At 44.2% G+C, this 12,589-nt stretch overlaps 1 protein-coding gene across 4 annotated transcripts in view; it reads right to left on the reverse strand.

Annotated features, from left to right (window-relative positions):
* The window catches only part of KDM4A (lysine demethylase 4A), a 44,205-nt gene extending 34,843 nt beyond the window's left edge, over positions 1–9,362 (reverse strand). Inside the window, exons 1-5 of one of the 4 annotated variants that reach the window (XM_045545639.1) lie at positions 9,211–9,362; positions 6,422–6,598; positions 5,498–5,673; positions 2,899–3,013; positions 811–1,004 (exon numbers count right to left, since the gene is read on the reverse strand). In XM_045545639.1, coding sequence (XP_045401595.1) covers positions 811–1,004; positions 2,899–3,013; positions 5,498–5,673; positions 6,422–6,559 — 623 coding nt within the window. In that variant the 5' untranslated portion in view covers positions 6,560–6,598; positions 9,211–9,362. The other 3 variants (XM_045545640.1, XM_045545641.1, XM_045545642.1) reach the window with 3 other exon arrangements.
* Between the last annotated feature and the right edge of the window lie 3,227 nt (positions 9,363–12,589).

The following is a 12,589-nucleotide window of genomic DNA, read 5'->3' on the forward strand; positions in this document are numbered from 1 at the left end:
TTCTCATTTTTTAGGTCTCAGCTTAGTTGTCACCTCTGCCAAGGAAGCCTTCTCTAATCCCCACCCCAGCCCACCCCAGTGCCCTTTGGATGTGGACCTTAGCACCCACTACTTCCGCATCAGGGCTTTCCTCACACCGTATTATCATTCTTGCACACTTCTTACTTTCTATATCCTGACTGGTCTCCTATCTGTGTGAGGGCAGGTCCCTCATCTGTCTTATTCACTACTGCTATCCGTAGCACCTTCACTAAAGTGCCGACACTGAGAGATGGGTCAGGGAGGAGAGAGGACCAATCTTTGTCTCCCCAACAGGACTGGTAACATCCTGGAGAGCAGGAAATATACGCTGAGTAGCCTCGCATCCCCTCTTGTGTTAAGCACATACTGCTGCTCACCAAATATTTTTTCCATGAGGAAAAGAAAGCTTTCTATCATCTGAAGGAGTGACTCCAGTCTTGGAAGTCTGCCTCTAAGAAATGCCTCAGGCCTGTTCAGAAAAAGAAATTAGAAAGCAGTGGAATAGCCTGAAAGAGCCCCTGTGGCTTTCCGTAACTCAGCCAACTTATGCTTCCATACAGTGGTATTAAGCGCCCTGCTCTCTAAAGCCTAGCTACTCGAAAGGTAGTCTGAGCACCAGAGCAACCCAGCACTTGAAAGTGTATTTAAAGTGTAGAATGCCAGCTCCACCCCAACCCTAATGAACCAGAATCTGCATTTTAACCAATCCCAAGGTGTTTCCCATGCATGTTAAAGGTGAGCCCCTGCTCTAGCATGGGAAGCCCAGTGCCAGCTGAAGGCAGACTTTACCAGGACTTTGGTTCTCCAAAGTGCAGGTAGTTGATGCTGTATAGGTCCATGTCTTCGGTGTGCCAGGCAAAGGATGTCTTCCACATCCCAAAGTACAGGTATGGGGTGTTCACACCCTCAATGGTGATCCCACTCTCCTTTTCCACCAAGTCCAGGATGGTTCTCAGCCGGCCGATATTCCACTCATCGACATGCTGCAAAAGAAATGACAGTCCAGGGCAAGTTACAGTTGAATATGAACTGAGGCTCTGAGCTTATAAATCCCAGAATAGGTCACAGGGGAGCTGTCACCTCTGCCAAACATGCGGAATAATACGGACATGAAGACCGCAGCATCCCTCACTCACTTTCACAGCTACCACTGGAACTGATGCCAACATACCTTCAAAGGGCAAATACCGCTTTGTGAACGAGGCTAGTGTAGAAAGATGAATAAAGAGATGACAGGCACCTGTTTTAAAGCCCCGGAGAAGAGTTTGAACCAAAGCTAAAGAAACAGGTCAAAATAGGAAAGAACTCAGACCACAAAAAAAAAAAAAAAAAAGCAAAACATGGGAATTAATTATAGCAATTTTGTGGCTTTTTTTGCCCCAATTTCCACTTGGTAGCATCTTCCTAAAAAGTCTGTAATATCCTCTTCCTGTATTGCAATGGTTGGCCAGGAGCTCACCACACGTAAGTGGTTTCTGGATTATTAAGCTCTGCCTTGTACCTCCCCATCCCGGATCCTTACAGCATCTTCCTGCCACTCATCCCTATGAGCTTGACCTTCTACCCAAAAAAACTGTCATCAACAAACTTGGAATTCACTTTTAAAACTCTTCCAATAATTGATAAAAACATTAAAATTGGCTGGGCACAGTGGCTCACACCTATAATCCTAGCACTCTGGGAGGCCAAGGCGGGAGGATTCTTTGAGCTCAGGAGTTCAAGACCAGCCTGAGCAAGAGCGAGACCCCCAACTCTACTAAAACTAGAAAGAAATTAGCTGGACAACTAAAAATATATATAGAAAAAATTAGCCAGGCATGGTGGCACATGCCTGTAGTGCCAGCTACTCGGGAGGCTGAGGCAGGAGGATTGCTTGGGCCCAGGAGTTTCAGGTTTCTGTGAGCTAGGCTGATGCCACGGCACTCTAGCCAGGGCAACAGAGCGAGACTCCGTCTCAAAAAACAAAAACAAACAAACAAAAAAACCAAACATTAAAATTAACATGAGTGATAATCTCTGAAAGACCCTACAGATTTTTCAATCATCCAAAGACAGTCCCAAATATCCTCCCCTCCTACCATATTTAAGAGTTTTGGGTTTTTGTCATTTGTTTTTGAAACAGGGTCTCTGTTGCCTGGGCTACAGTGCAGTGGTGTCATCATAGCTCACTGTACCTGAAACTCCTAGGCTCAAATGATCTTCCTCTCTCAACCTCTGCAAAAGCTGGGACTACAGGCACGTACCACTAAACCCACCTATTTTTTTTTTTTTTTTTTGTCTCGCTGTTTCCCCCCAGGCTAGTCTCAAACTCCTGGCCTCAAGTGATTCCCCCCCCCTTGGCCTCCCAAAGTGCTAGGATTATGGGCGGTGGGACCACGCCCAGATAAGACAGTTCTTTATTCCAAAAGCACTGTCCCAAGGCAATGCAATCAGTTAAAATAGCTTTTGCTACAGGATCTTGTTTGAGGGTTCTGAAAAAATCAAAACACTTCTCTTCTCAAATATATGCCTCTTTCATTAGATTAGTCAGTGATCTTTTTTCTGCAGAAACCACACTGCCTCTCCCCCATTTCATTTTCTGATTCGCCCCACCCTTTCAAGAATTCATCAACTACCACCCACTGCCTAAGCTAACAGCCCTTGAAAAGAACACATCATTCAATTCACATGTAAAGTGGGAGACATAAAATTCAGTCACATGCAAAAATACCCACAATTAAGCAGGCTCTGCACATCAGCTGGTGGTAGATCATTCATTTGTTCATCCACCCATTCACCAAACAGCTTTTAGGAGCCTACTCTGTGCTAGGCAGGAAAAAATGGTATTTACATTAGAAAATTACAAAAATGTTGCAGAGGATTTCCGGTCAGTCTCACCTTTTCATACAGAGTACCATTCACATCTGCACCATAGATTGGAGGATTGAATGTGAGATTTTTCCAGTATTTCCGCTCAAGCTCTTCAAACTCACTATAGCGTGGGGTACAGTACCTTTTGAAAGTTAAAGAAAAAAAAAACAGTATTAACCATTTACAGGAGTTTATTAGGCATTATGAACAGTATAAGACATAGTCCCCTATTCCAGGAACACAACACATTTCTAATGAACAAGACATAATTTGGCCTTCAAGGCTCTAATACATAGTAACACCCTTATTAATATCCCTTACATGAGCTCTGGGCCTGAGGAAGGTAATGTACACACAGATGTACACCCATCTTCCTTAAGAAGCATGACACCCTCAATTCTACTTAAATTACACCCTGCTAGATTCAGGAGCAGCCTGGCCACCCAGGGAGAAAATGGGCTCACAGACTTGTGAGATCCAAAAACCACAAATCCCAACACATCCACAGACAGCCGAAACCCACCAGCTTGTGAAAAGCTAAGACTTTCTAACAGCATCCACTTCTCTAAACTGCTGTAAAGGAAGAAGGCTCATTTGTATGTATCACTGCTATATCCCCAGCACCTTATGCAGCAGCTAACACTCAACAAATAATTATGCCTAAAAACGTAAAATATTTTAGTAAAAATATGTAAGTTCTAAAAATATAAAAACAGATTTTTACACATCAATATTCTATTTAGGAAAATATACATAAATACATATACACATATTCATATTTACGCATCTCTATCTGAAGCCATAAAAAAAATATCTATACTCTTTAGCTTAATAATCACATATTGAGAATTTACTCCAAAAAGTTTTTTAAAAAGTTCAAACCATTTAAAAATTCTTATGCAGCAATTTAAAAGGAGTAATACACAAACCTTACAGGTATTTGAAAAGGTAGAAAACCTAAGGCACACTATAACTAAAATGGCTAAAATTATCATGAGTGGATGAAGAGTGGACATGAAACCCAAAATGAAATTGTGTGGAGATAATGAAAATGAGTTTAAAAATCTTACTTTACATACCGCCTTGCATTTTAATGTCAATCTAGTAAATAATAGATTTTAGAAACATAATGGTCTCTTTGAAATATACATAACTCCTCTACCTCCAACTGATGTGCTTCATAAATTCAAGTTTTTACCTACTGGCTTTTCTTAAAGCTACCTGGACATTTAAATAGAAATGAAAGGTAAGAATCTCCAGCAGGGGGTGGGGAACCTATAGCCTTGGGGCCACATGTGACCTTCTGGATCCTTGAGTGTGGCCTTTTGACTGAATCCAAATTTTACAAAACAAATCACTTGAGGCTGCAGGTTCCCCACCCCTGGTAGGGCTGGTTAATTTAAAAAGAAAAGGAAGTATCCTGAAAGAAGAAAAAGCCTAGCGTGTGTTAACAAAAAAAGACAGAGGAAGCTACAGCCCCTCCACGTGAGAAACAGAAGGCAGGTGAGGTTGGTCCCCATGCATGGCAAAAATCAGACATCAAGCATGACGTGAAGGATGATGTGTGTGGCCTTTCATCTGAAAAGCAAGTCACACAGACTTTAACATAAATTCTCTGACTGGCCAGCAGGTTGGCTAGCAATGTAGATGTTTTAAAAGTTGTCAATAAAACTGGAAGACCTCAATTAGAATTGTGATAAATCAAATGAAAAGAAGGCTAAGAGTAGAAATAGAGCAAGACCTGACATGAGACAGAGATGATTAAGTACATGAAGTGCCATCCCCAGCAGTGTGAAGGCTGGCAAGCGAAAGAGCCTGCTCTGGGCTTGTGCACGGTGAAGGCGCAGGTATGTCTCACAGGCTGAAATCAGGGCATGCTTGGATCAAAAAGGTCAGGAGGAGAAGCAAGGGAAAGAGGTGGGAACCCTGTGTGGAAACTCAAAATTAAGAAGTATAGTCGAAACTGAGAAGATCCAAGAAAGAAGATTAAAAGTAGTCAGAGCGAAATGAAGGAAACAAAGCTCATTCTCCATGAATGCGAAGTAAAATGAGAGCTAAATATTAAAAACAGCAAGGAAAAACAACTGGAAACAGCAGGCCTAAAAAAAGAAAGACATTTCTAAAAGAGTCAAGAATGCACAGATGATGTATGGAGTGACAGAATATAGCAACCAGCTTGATAGTTTATTTACATTTGTTAATGTCAAAACGGAAACGAGCTAGCAGCTGGATGGGCCTGATTAAAGACAAAGGATCCCTAGAGGAGAGATGAACTGAAACTACTGAAGCCTTTGTGATAAGCAGGTGGTATCAATACATACAGCAAAAGCTCCCTTTGATCGACCTCCGATTTTCTCCTTTGCAACTTTACAATTTTACCAGAGTCAGAAAATGATTCTACTTCTGATGGAAAACAATGAGATTACTTCATGTAAGAGGAGAGACATGTTTAGATTGTGATGCAGTACTGAGAGGAGGAAATGCTTCCATAAAGAGTAGAGAGGGAAACAGAAGCCAGAAGAGAGGAAACTGTTTTTCAGTAGGACAGTAGCAATCTTGGAGATGCTAGGAAGATGAGACAATAGCTCCTAGACACTATGACAGGTAAGAAAGTGTTTGCACTCACTTATCGCTATTAGCTATCTTGCGGAACTCTCGAACAGTCATGGCTTTCTTCTGTATATTGTACTGAGTAAAGAGGCCAGACTGCCCTGTCACCAGCTGTTGGATGGGGGCAGGAATGACCAAATCATCAATGTCATCATAGGATGCTCGTGGCTTCCACTCTTTTGGAGGAACAACCTGGAGGGAACACAACAGACAGATGAAAAACCTGGTAAGCCAGTCAGAGTTCAGGAAGTGTGTAGGTTGCTATCCAACCTTACAGTCAATTTTACTGGAAAGTTACTTTAATTTACCCATGCTCACCCAAACACAGACATGCTAACCCTGATCCAGTTTTGCCACCAACTAGCTGCCTAGTTGCGATGACCTAAAGTAAGTAACACTTGTTCCCAGCCTCAGTACTTTATCTGGGCACCAGGAAGGAGGCTGAAGAGTTGATTCTTCCTCAATCTAACAGCCTAGAGCTCTCTTTAAAAAAAGAAACAAAACAAAATAAAACCCCCATAATTTTACTTGATGTGGTCAACTCCATACTCATACGGTTTCCTCCTCTGTAGGTGGCAAACTCATGGTGGAGTTGGGTGCTTCAGTGATTTTTTTAACTGTTACTAAGTGCTCATGCCATCTACTTCTCTTGCTCTCATTTCAGCCTCTTCACCATGAGGCCTGAAGCACCACCGCAGCCAGGTCTGGAGATGCTAGCTCTTAACCTCCCCTTTTTGGAGATTCCAAGCAGCTCTCACCCTACCTAAAAGCCGACACGTTTCTCATGTTAACAAATGAATTAACTTGCAAATGGACAGCATTTGCTAAAGTCATTACCACACCCAACTTTCAGTAAACTTAGTTCCAGTCTTCATTTAGGAAAAATCTTAACAGCTGCCCTCCATCACAAAAGCCACGTGGAACAATTCCAACTCCTTACCTTGGCCAGCCCAGCCCTATGAGCTCCCTGGGATTCAATATAGGCAATATAACGACTGAAGTTCCGGAACTCTTCCATGGTTGGATAAAAGGTCATTATCCGAGCACTGGGATTCAGGGTTTCAGATTCAGAAGCCATTTTTCCTCTTTTTTGAGGTCACTTTGGTCAGACAGGAATCTAAAGAAATACATTAAGAGCATAAAATTGGCCGGGCGCAGTGGCTCACGCCTATAATCCTAGCACTCTGGGAGGCCGAGGTGGGTAGATCGTTTGAGCTCAGGAGTTCGAGACCAGCCTGAGCAAAAGCGAGACCCCCGTCTCTACTAAAAAAATAGAAAGAAATTATAGGAACAACTAAAAATATATAGAAAAAATTAGCGGGGCATGGTGGCACATGCCTGTTGTCCCAGCTACTAGGGAGGCTGAGGCAGGAGGATTGCTTGAGCCCAGGAGTTTGAGGTTGCTGTGAGCTAGGCTGATGCCACGGCACTCTAGCCTGGGTAACAGAGTGAGACTCTGTCTAAAAAAAAAAAAAAAAAAAAAAGCAAAAAATTATATAAAATGTAATTAAAATTAAATGCTGGGAATATCAGTACTGAAAATAATAAAAGATGGTGTAAAAATTCTGAAGAAGCATTAAGACTTCACACTTGGACTCTGCCTCTAGAAAAGTTATTTAAATGAACTAGAAATACAAATAGAAAAGGTTCTGTTTAAAAAGAAACTGATGTATCAAAATTGCATGTATCCAAATCTCACTTAAACAGAGACACTGTATCAGCTAAAAAAGGAAACTGTATTTGGTTGTTGGTTCTATCTAACTACAACTGATCTGCCTGTATTTTACTTTTTCCTTTTCAAGTTATTCCCTTATTCACACCTTGCTAATCACTTCTCAGAGTATTAAACATAATATACTACAACCTGATTTGAAAAGCCCCCTATGAGCTCCTTCCTAGGGCACAGCTTTAAAACAAGATTATAGATTCCTAAGAAAAGTTACTTGGCTACAAGATAAGTTTAAGAGTTCTAAAGTACTTTGATATTAGTAGTGTGATTTATGATTTTAAAACCCTAAAGTGAAATTGTTCTGATAACTAAACCAAAATGCAGTTTCAGCAATACTTAATCAAATCAAGCTGGAAACAAGTTCAATTGCACTGTACCTAGAACTCAAAGGACAAAATTTAAACAGGCAATACAGTAGCAATACAGGACAAACTTCATAACTGACTAGAGAAAGCAAAATAAACCCTTTATGTTTTTAGAAGAGGACTTCAGCTAAGTGGGTGCATCTCCATTGCTTAGTAACACAACAGACAATCTCAAATGTACCAAGCATACCAGTCAAAAGGAGCCAGTTTAGAAGCAAACAGTATGTCCTTTCCTTTACTAAACCTCCTCACTAAGGGTCCAGCAGTTCTGCTCCCACAATCTGGGGCCCAAAGCAATGGCAGTGCAGCTACAAGGGTCCCCTTGAGAGCTCAGAAGAAGGGAAACTGCCTCCAATCTACCAGAAATCTAGTAACAGATGTAAGAGATAGTATGGAGCAGAACTGTATAAGGTAGAAGACAAACCCTCATTACCCACATCTCTTAGCCTTCCATTCCACCAAAAATAGGGTGTGTTCCTGGCCAGGAGCTGTTTATGAACCTTGCAGAAACTTTGCATGGCAGGCATACTGTTATCTCTGCTTTACATACCAGGAAATTTGCCCACAGTGCACTCCTAGTGCACCTTCCATTATCCTATACTACTTACATTCTAACCTCCACCTAGACTGTTCCTTGCAAGGGCAGATCCAAGTATGGAGAACCCCGAAGCTTATTCAATTTTGAGGAAACTCTTAAAATAAAGAATTCAAAATATCCTATCTTTGCAAATTCTATAAAAACACACAATCACGTGAATACAATATGGGGGCCTCCCCGGGCCTTGAAAGGGGCCCTAATGGGGCTTCATCAGCCTCTGGCCCTATTCATCTTTGTATGCCTAGAACAATGCATGGCACAGAGTAGGCACTTCGTAACTGCTGAATAACTGATTTGCTCACCCTCACCTCAGCTGTTCATCCCCTTTCTTCAATTCTAGGATTCCCTTCCCCCAGTCTATTCCCTGGGAAAAGCTCCCGTTTCCTGACACCCTCCCGCATCCAGCAACAAAGCCTAGTGGTTCAAGAGCACCAGCTTCGGAGTCAAAATTCTGAACACAGATCCGGTCGCTGCCGTTTATCAGCCGTGTGACCTTGGTTGTGTGAGTTAACTGAGTCTCAGTTTCTCTACCTGTAAAATGGGGATTCCAACCCCCTGCCCTGCATGGTTACTGTGATTAGCTCAGATGATGCAAGCGAAACGCTAGGCCCGGTACTTAACCACAATACAGGTAGCTATTGCTAACAACCACCTCCAAACTCCCGCAGCTTCCTCCGCAGTCGCTCCCGCGAGTATCACTGCAAAGGCAGGCCCCGCGCCCAAGGTCCCCGAACCTCACCGCTCAAAGGTCCAGCCCCTCTCGGCCCCGCCGCCTAGGCGAGTGAGGCCCGGCCGCAGGAAGAAGAAAATAAGGCCCAGAGGACTCGCCCCCCTGTCCCGACGTCCATTGGCCATAAAAGATTGGAAAGGGCCAATCTCAGAATCCATTTTAGAAGTTCCTTTTCCTATTGGCCGAGAACTATGCCCATCGCTCACCGATGAAAGACGCACCCCCGCCACCCCTCCCCCACCGAAGCTCACGGTCACGGCTACAGCAGCAACGAACTCAAAGGATTCCAAAACCCTATGGTTCTCACCTAAACTCCCAAGCCCCGGCAGGGCTTAGGCTCGGCTTCTGCCGTCGCCACTAGCCGATCCTACTGCTTTTCCAGCAGGCGAAGGACAAAGCCCCGCCTCCTCCAAAGTCGGCATCTGCGCAGCCGTACAAGGCCCCACAGAGTCAACCAATCCGGGGGTGGGGGGCTATGAGCCTTCAATTAGCCAATGAGCACGCGCTGCAGCCGCCCCAAAGTCCGGCGATATCAATGTGCTCAGCCTATGAGCGGGGGCTGGGGCTGTTGCCAGGGGGAAACGCTGTACCATTCGGGAACGCGGCCACTGAGCATCTCGGCTAGATCGCGGAGTTGGCCAATCATAGGAGGGCTCTGGCCACCCATAACTAATCAGGGTTGAAAGAAGCGAGTACCTAGAAATGGGCTGGTCGGTTAGGTGGTTATAGGTTATTATAAGATGTTTGTAAGGAAGAGATGGGGCAAAGTTTTCTGGGGTAAGTAGCTCGTTTGCCTAAGGTGGAAGTGTGTTGAGGGCCCGTAGGGGCAGCCTCTGAGGTCAAGGAGTCCTGAAAAGGTGACCAACTTGTCCCAGTTTGTCCAGCATTGTCTCGGGGCTTTTTTTGTTTTTTGTTTTTTTTTTTGAGACAGAGTCTTGCTCTGTTGCCTGGGTAGAGTGCCGTGGCGTCAGCGTAGCTCACAGCAACCTCAAACTCTTGGGCTCATGCAATCCTTCTGCCTCAGCCTCCCCAGTAGCTGGGACTACAGGCATGCGCCACCATGCCCAGCTAATTTTTTCTATATATTTTTAGTTGTCCAGCTAATTTCTTTCTATTTTTAGTAGAGACTGGGGGAGGGGTGGTGGTCTCACTCTTGCTCAGGCTGGTCTCGAACTCCTGACCTTGAGCGATCCTCCCACCTTGGGCTCCCAGAGTGCTAGGATTACAGGCGTGAGCCACCACGCCTGGCCCATTGTCTCGGTTTTTAAAACAAAATCCTATGTCCTTGGAATCCCCTCACTCGCTGGCAAGCGGGGACAGTTCCTGAGGGGAAAGGAGCTCTAAGGATCATTAGGACAGGTTCTAAGGAAAGGTGTCCTTAGGGTCATTAAAAGGCAGTTCCTTGGTGAATGGGGATTTGGGGGTCATCAGGATCAGCTCTTGGGACAGAGAGAGGGCATCCTGGGAGTCATTAGAAGCACTTCAGGAGGTTGAGGGGGTCCTAGATGTCATTAGGAGTGGTTCCTAAGGAGTAGTGAGTCGCCTTAAGGAGTTCCCGGATTTTCAAGGGTGATGGGGAATGAGGCATTACAGAACACCCTTATTGTTCAAATAGGAAAGCAGAATACCCACAACCAGAGTCATAAAAAATGTACCAAATTGCCAATGGATGAGTAATGGTGTAGTGCATTGCAAAGAGCTGTATGGGGTGAGACCTGTGTTCAAAACCAGTCATTTCTCTGAGCCTGGGTTTTCACATCAGTAAGATGGAAAAAACAATACCAGCCTTGCAGGATTGTTGTGAAGATGAGAGTTAATGAATGCTGGCAAAAAGGATAGTATTACATGAATGGTATGGACGAATCATGATGTATCCCCTTAGGCTGAGCACATGCTTCCTGAAAAAATGAAAAACAAAAAAGTTGTTTCAAAAACAGAAATGACTGTTTCAAAAAGAGGCCAGGCGCGGTGGCTCACGCCTGTAATCCTAGCCCTCTGGGAGGCCGAGGCGGGTGGATTGCTGGAGGTCAGGAGTTCGAGACCAGCCTGAGCGAGACCCCGTCTCTACTAAAAATAGAAATAAAAATTATCCGGACAACTAAAAATTTATATAGGAAAAATTAGCCGGGCATGGTGGCACATGCCTGTAGTCCCAGCTACTCGGGAGGCTGAGGCAGTAGGATCGCTTGAGCCCAGGAGTCTGAGGTTGCTGTGAGCTAGGCTGATGCCATGGCACTCACTCTAGCCCGGGCAACAAAGTGAGACTCTGTCTCAAAACAAAACAAAACAAAACAAAAAGAATGACCTTTGGGTAAGCAACCAATAGTCTTCCACAACAATTACAAGGTTTTTCTCTTTTGACTTAGTAAGGCAATAGACAGTATTAGGTAATAGATTTAGCCGGGCATGGTGGCTCACGCCTGTAATCCTAGCACTCTGGGAGGCCGAGGCGGGAGGATCACTCAAGGTCAGGAGTTCAAGACCAGCCTGAGCAAAAGCAACACCCCGTCTCTACTAAAAATAGAAAGAAATTAGCTGGACAACTAAAAATATATAGAAAAAATTAGCTGGGCATGGTGGCGCATGCCTGTAGTCCCAGCTACTTGGGAGGCTGAGTCAGGATTGCTTGAGCCCAGGAGTTTGAGGTTACTGTGAGCTAGGCTGACGCCATGGCACTCACTCTTGCCCAGGCAACACAGCGAGACTCTGTCTCAAAAAAAAAAAAAAAAAGAATATTACTTTGTGGCCGGGGCACAGTGGCTCACGCCTGTAATCCTAGCACTCTGGGAGGCTGAGGCGGGTGGATCATTTGAGCTCAGGAGCTCCAGATCAGCCTGAGCAAGAGCAAGACCCTATCTCTACTAAAAAAAAAGAAAGAAATTAGCTGGACAACTAAAAATACATACAGAAAAAATTAGCCAAGCATGGTGGTGCACACCTGTAGTCCCAACTGCTCGGGAGGCTGAGGCAGGAGGATTGCTTGAGCCCAGGAGTTTGAGGTTGCTGTGAGCTAGGCTGACTCCATGGCACTCCAGCCTGGGCAACAGAGCGAGACTCTGTCTCAAAAAAAAAAAAAAAAGAAAGAAAGAAAGAAAGAAAAAGAATATTACTTTGGTCTTATTGGTAGTATCATTTAGGAATGTGTTCCACTGCCAGAAATAGAATACCCTAGGCAACAATGGCTTAAATACAAGTTTATTTTTCTCATATAATAAGAGGTCTGGAGGTGGGTGAGCACTGGCTCAGTGCTCAACAAAGTCATCAAAGATACAGGCTCATTCATCTCTCTCCATCATCCTTCACAACTTGGCTTTGGCCCTCATGTATGCAACTCATAGTTGTAAGGTGACTGCTGCAGCTTCAGACATCCTGTCCACATTCATGCGGATAAGGAGGAAGGGGCCAGTATCAGCAGCACCTGTTCCTTCTATCAGGCCAGCAAAGTCTACCAGAATCTGCCCACCTGCCAGTAATGTGTGGAGCAGACCTTTCCCTGGTGTCATGGTGTTTATAATATAGGGAGGAAGATAGACATGAAGCAAGCGATCACATGAAGAAATATCATTATAAAAATTGTGCTTGCTATGAAGGAAAAGAACAGGGGAGAACGACATTTAGAGTGACTTGCCAACAATGGCAGCTGGATTTGGAAACAAAACTATGTCATAGTATAAAGTGTATGCCAT

Source organism: Lemur catta, chromosome 3, assembly GCF_020740605.2.
Source record: "Lemur catta isolate mLemCat1 chromosome 3, mLemCat1.pri, whole genome shotgun sequence".
Lineage (NCBI taxonomy): Eukaryota > Metazoa > Chordata > Mammalia > Primates > Lemuridae > Lemur > Lemur catta.